The sequence below is a fragment of the Hemitrygon akajei genome, chromosome 11 (assembly GCF_048418815.1).
Source record: "Hemitrygon akajei chromosome 11, sHemAka1.3, whole genome shotgun sequence".
Taxonomy (NCBI): domain Eukaryota; kingdom Metazoa; phylum Chordata; class Chondrichthyes; order Myliobatiformes; family Dasyatidae; genus Hemitrygon; species Hemitrygon akajei.
The window spans coordinates 81,636,104-81,642,103 of NC_133134.1; the positions used below are offsets into that span (position 1 = coordinate 81,636,104).

Genomic DNA, 6,000 nt, shown 5'->3' on the forward strand with positions numbered 1-6,000 from the left:
GGAGGGTGATGGGGCAGTGGGGGGAAGGGTGATGGGGCAGTGGGGGGGATGGCGATGGGACAGTGGGGGGGATGGCGATGGGGCAGTGGGGGGGATGGCGATGGGACAGTGGGGGGGATGGTGATGGGGCAGTGGGGGGGATGGCGATGGGGCAGTGGGGGGGATGGTGATGGAGCAGTGGGGGGGATGGTGATGGGGCAGTGGGGGGAAGGGTGATGGGGCAGTGGGGGGGATGGCGATGGGGCAGTGGGGGGGATGGTGATGGGGCAGTGGGGGGAGGGTGATGGGGCAGTGGGGGGGATGGTGATGGGGCAGTGGGGGGATGGTGATGGGGCAGTTGGGGGGATGGCGATGGGAAGAAGATGGTTAAGAGGGTTTGGATGAGGTAGGAAAATAGCTTAACCCATAGAACCCTTACTTACAGCGATTAACAAGAGATGCATTATGGGAAAGATGGGCAAAGGGAGGTAAATATGAACAGAGATGATCGGGAACTCGCTACCCATAAATGTCAGTGGAAACAAAAATCACTAAGAGCTCCCAAAGGGATGAAAATAAATCTCGGGGCCGTGGGAAAAGAACAGTGAGCGGCCAGTGCAGACCTGACGGGCCGAATGGCCTGCATTCTCGCTGCAACAACTCCCACAAAGGCGCGCGTACTCACTGCGGCCCTTCTGTATGATCTCCTGGATGAGGTAGTCGTAGTCAACGGTCTTGCTCTCCTTGAAGGGGATGTAGACCACGGTTAGGTTCTTGAAGGCCAGCACCTCCTGGTAGAGGCCCTCCACGGCGAAGAAGCAGGGGCGGTCATCGACCTTCTCGTCGTTGTAGATGATCAGGGCTCTCCTGGTCCAGTTGAAGCGCCGGTGGAGGTGGGCCACGTACTCCCCCAATTTGCCGTGCGAAGGCCCACTCCTGGTCAGCAGCGGGTACTCGCGTGACTTCTGGATGAAGCCATAAGCCGGGGCTCCCGCCGTCACCATTGGGATCTTCCAGTGGCCAGTGAAGCGGGCCACCGGGGCCGCCGCATAGACGCAGCCCGGCCCCACGAAGACGTCGGGGTCGTTGGTGAACTTGAGTTCCATGGCCACCAGCGGGGCGATGCTCTCGGAGCAGATGCCCTGGTTGTCCTCGCAGTTACCGAAGACGTAGCGGAGGCGGTGGCCCGGCAGCAAGGCGGGGTCGCGGTTGATGGCGTCCCTGGCCAGGCGGATGGCCGGGCCCACCCTCTGCCAGGTCCATGGGTAGGCAGTGTTGTTCTGGGGTAGGACCACGGCGATGGTCAGCGTTTGCAGTCCAGGGCTGACGTCCGGCGGAGACGCACCACAGATAGTCCAGAGGAGCGCGACAGCAGCAGCCCACTCCATCCCAGCTGGGGAACAGACGGGGACAGTGCTCACCTAGGGCCGACCATCGCTCTCCACAACCATCGACACACACCTCCTCGCACTCACACACTCCCTCGGCCCCCTCTCTCCTCTCACCTTCCCCCCTTTCACACTTACATGCACCTCGTCCGGTTGCTCGCTTCCTCTCTCTCACACTCCTCCTCCTCCTCCTCCCTCCGACTTGACTTCCCTCTCGTTCCCCTTTTCACACACATGCACCTCGTCTGCTGTTCTCTTCACCCCTCTCACACGCGCACACTCACGGATTCCCTCTCCTTTCCCGCTTTACAAAATTGCCCCTCGTCTTCCCTCTCCTTCCACACTTGGCAAGCACGCACCTCGTTTGCCTACCCTCCTGTCCTCTCCCTCAAAAACACATCCCCTCTTGGTCTTCTCTCCCCTCTCGTCACTCCTTCTCCCTTTTCAGACTACACACACACACACGCGCGCGCGCGTTCAGTCTGGCTTCTCTCCCCTCTGTTCCTCTCCTCTCCTTCCCGTCTCACAAGCGCAGCTGAGTTCTTGTCACATGCGTTCCTCCTTTCGCTTCTATCTCACACACTCTCTCTTCCTTTAACCTCCTCTCTTACGTACTTTCCCCCTCCTCCTCTCCAGCTGATTTCCTCTCTGATAAGAGAATCTACAAGCAGTTTATATTCAAAATGATGACTCCAGTCCCTTTAAATCCGGGGGACCTCATTCCACCGGTCGGGCGCTCGTTCTCTCACAGGAAGCCCGTGCATTTATGCAAGTCCAATCCATCATTTTATGCAGGAAAGGGCTGCGGAATTTCAGAACACAGGACAGACACACAGTTTGAGCTCGCCGGTTCCGTCTCTTCGAATAATGCCAGGCTCCGCTTGGAATAGCTCGGCCCCGTGATCGCTTGGCATTTACTGTTAGACGCTTCTAATGAGAGAGGGAGCGGGGGAGGGGGGGGGGTGTTCTGAGTGACAGCCTGAGCCTGGATGGGAACAAGCGCTGGTAACCCTTTCAGTGCCAAATGTAGACCCTCTTCATCCCACGCACAAATTGGCAAATGTCTGCAGTATTAACACGGTTCCTTAACTCCGAGAGTTTGAATTCCAGAGTTTACTGAAATGCAGATGAATCCTTAAAGTGCCGCGTCTCAATATTCAACAGCCCCTCTGCAGTCCAGGTGATGGGTCTGGACCCGAAGCGTCGGCTATCCATTTCCCTCCGCAGATGCTGGCTGGCCCGCTCAGGTCCTCTGGTAGCTTGTACCGATTTTTTTTTTTTGTTATCCGTCTCTACTGCATCACAACCTGCCAGGGAATTCAGTAATAAAAGGGAATAAATTTGAGGCGGTTTAGCAGCAGAATCAGAAATGACACAAGGAAGCTATTTTTTTTAATGCAATAAGCCGTACACAACCCTAACGAGCCCACAGCTGGAATAGTGCGGATTGTTTTGGGAACTGCGGTGCAGGAACGACAGATAGCTGGACAGAGATTGTGGGGCTGATTTATGGCACCATAAGACAATAAGACATAGGAGCAGAATTGGGAGATGTAGCCAGGGTCAAAGAATTTTACACAGGAGGAAAGATTGGCCGGGCTTGTGTTTGCTGGAACAGAGGCGGCCGAGGAGAGATTTAATTAGTATATGCGAAAGGTCCAACATAAAACAGGATATGCTGGAAATTCTAGCGTGAAGCAGAACCTCGAAAATGAGAAGCAGAGTGATCAATCCCGGCAAATGAGCACGCATCATAGACACTAGAGGTTCTGCAGCTGTTGGAAATCCGGAGTAGCGCGCACTCTCACTCTCTATCTCTCTCTCTCTCTCTCTCTCTCTCTCTCTCTCTCTCTCTCTCTCTCTCTCTCTCTCTCTCTCTCTCTCTCTCACACACACACAGACACACACACACTCTCTCTCTCTCTCACACACACACTCTCTCTCTCTCACACACACATACACACACACACTCTCTCTCTCACACACACACACACACACACACACACACTCACACACTCTCACACACACACACTGCTGGAGGAACTCAGCAGGTCAGGTAGCATCTATAAAGACGATTCCCTCGACGCGTCAACTCTTTATTCCTCTCCATAGATGCTGCCTGACCTGCTGAGCTCCTCCAGCATTTACTGGGCATTCTGGTGTGGAAACACCAGCGCCCGAGAGCAGAAGAAGGGGGATAGAGCCCAATTCATCGCAGGAAAAGCGATGTATGTAGACTGTCTTCTTTTGCACATCGGTTGTTTGTCAATCCTGGTTTTCATTGATTCTATTATATTTCTTTGTCCTACTGTGTATACCCACAAGAAACTGAAGCTCAGCTCAGTGGTGACATTGAATTAACACTGAACTTTGAGCAGGTATCGGTTAGGAAGGGTTGAGATTTGACCAAGAGTGAGGACCCCTCTCCCTCACCAGGGAGGTCAGGAACTGATGGCATACATTCCAGCGGAAGGGGGAAGCTCTTTTCTTGCCACCAATAGGGTACTGACATTCAGAGCCTGAAAATGACGTGGAGTCAAACTCCCACGGTGTTTGAGAAGCTCTGGGAATGCATTTGATATCCAACAGGGCTACTGTCCAAGAGCTGGGAAAGAGGACTCGGGACACAGGGCTCTGCTTTGGTGCACCTGGACTCTAAAGTTCAAGAGTGTTTGTTGTCATTCTTCAGTACATAAGTGTAAAGGAGAATGAAAAGGTTGTTACTCTGGATCGGGTGCATAAGACGATAAGATATAAGATCAGAATTAGGCCATTCAGCTAATCAAGCCTGCTCTACCATTCCATCATGGCTGATTTATTATCCATCTCAAACTCATTCTTCTGCCTCCTACCCATAACTATTGATGCCCTGATCAATCAAGAACCTATCAATATCCACATTAAATTACTCAATGGTGGCATCCACAGACATCTCTGGCAATGAATTCCACAGATTCATTATCCTCTGGCTAAAGAAATTCTTCCTCATCTCTGTTCTAAATGGATGTCCTTCTACTCTAAGGCTGTGCCTCTGGTTCTAGACCCCCGCCCACTATAGGAAAAATCCTTCCCAAATTCACTCGATCTAGGCCGTTCAATATTCAATAGGATGATTTCAATGAGATCCCCCTCATTCTTTTAAATTCCAGTAAGTATAGGCCCAGAGCTATTAAATGCGCCTCAAAAGTTAACCCTTTCATTCCCAGAATCATTCACGTAAACCTCCTCTAAACCCTCTCCAATGCCAACATACATAGGGGCCCAAAATTGCTCACAATACTCTAAGTGTGGTCTGACCAATGCTTTATAAAGCCTCAGCATTACATTCTTGCTCTTATATTCTAGTCCACTAGAAATGAAAGCTAACATTGCATTTGCCTTCCTCACCACTGACTCAACCAACAAGTTAACCTTTAGGGAATCCTCCACGTGGCCTCTCAGGTCTCTTTGCACCTCAGATTTTTGAGTTTTTTTTTCTGAGTTAGAAAACAGTCTAGGACTTTATTCCATGTGACACTTTACCCATTCTCCCAATCTATGTCCTTCTGCAGACTCCCTGCTTCCTCAACACCACCTGCCCCTCCATCTATCTTCCTATTGCCTCAAAGAATTCCAACAGATTTGTCAAGCAAGATTTTCCCTTTAGGAAACCCTGCCGATATTTTATCATGTGCCTCTATGTACCCTGAAATCTCATCCTTAATAGTGGACTCCAACACCTTCCCAATCACTGAAGTCTGGCTAAATGGCCTATAATTTCTTTTCTTCTGCTTCCCTCCCTTCTTAAAGAGTGGAGTGACATTTACAATGTTCCAGTCATAGAGTCATAAAAAAACTACAGCACAGAAACAGGCCCTTTAGCCCATACAGTCCATGCCAAACCATTTAAACTGCCTAGTCCCATCAACCTGTACCCGGATCATAGCTCTCCAACCCTCTCCCATCCATGTACCTATCCAAACTTCTCTTAAATGCTGAGATCAAAACCGTGTCACTACTTGCACTGGCAGCTCATTCCACACCCTCTGAGTGAAGAAGTTTCCTCTCATGTTCCCCTTAAACATTTCACCTTCACCTTAACCATGACCTCTAGTTCTAGTCCCACCCAACCTCAATGGAAAAAACTGCTTGCATTTACCCTATCTATACCCCTCATAGTGTTGTATATCTCTATCAAATATCCCCTCAATCTTCTACATTCTAGAGAATAAAGTTCTGATCTATTAATTCTTTCCTTAAAACTCCAGTCCTCAAGTCCCAGCAACATCCTTGTAAATTTTCTCGATACTCTTTCAACCTTATTGACATCTTTCCTGTAGGTAGGTGACCAAAGCTGAACACAATGCTCTAGATTAGGTCTCAACATAACATCCCAACTCTGTATTCAATACTTTGATCTATGAAGACCAATGTACCAAAAGATTACTTTACAAGCTTATCTATCTGTGATGACATTTTTCTACCTGGTCCAGATCCCACTGCAAGCTTTGATAGTCTTCCTTGTTGTCCACTACACCCCAATCTTGGAATCATCATATTATTATCCAGATGTTGATATAGATGACAAACAACAATGGACCCAGCATCGATCCCTGCGGCACTCCATAAATCACAGGTCTCCAGTCAGAGAGGC

The 6,000-nt window shown here is 50.1% G+C and overlaps 1 protein-coding gene across 4 annotated transcripts in view; it reads right to left on the reverse strand.

Moving 5' to 3' along the window:
- The window catches only part of LOC140735767 (atrial natriuretic peptide receptor 1-like), a 312,139-nt gene extending 309,479 nt beyond the window's left edge, over nucleotides 1-2,660 (reverse strand). Inside the window, exons 1-2 of one of the 4 annotated variants that reach the window (XM_073061232.1) lie at nucleotides 1,983-2,660; nucleotides 665-1,372 (exon numbers count right to left, since the gene is read on the reverse strand). In XM_073061232.1, the coding sequence (XP_072917333.1) occupies nucleotides 665-1,367 (703 nt within the window). In that variant the 5' untranslated portion in view covers nucleotides 1,368-1,372; nucleotides 1,983-2,660. Of the gene's footprint in view, nucleotides 1-664; nucleotides 1,456-1,726 lie in introns of those variants that run through there. The other 3 variants (XM_073061231.1, XM_073061230.1, XM_073061229.1) reach the window with 3 other exon arrangements.
- Between the last annotated feature and the right edge of the window lie 3,340 nt (nucleotides 2,661-6,000).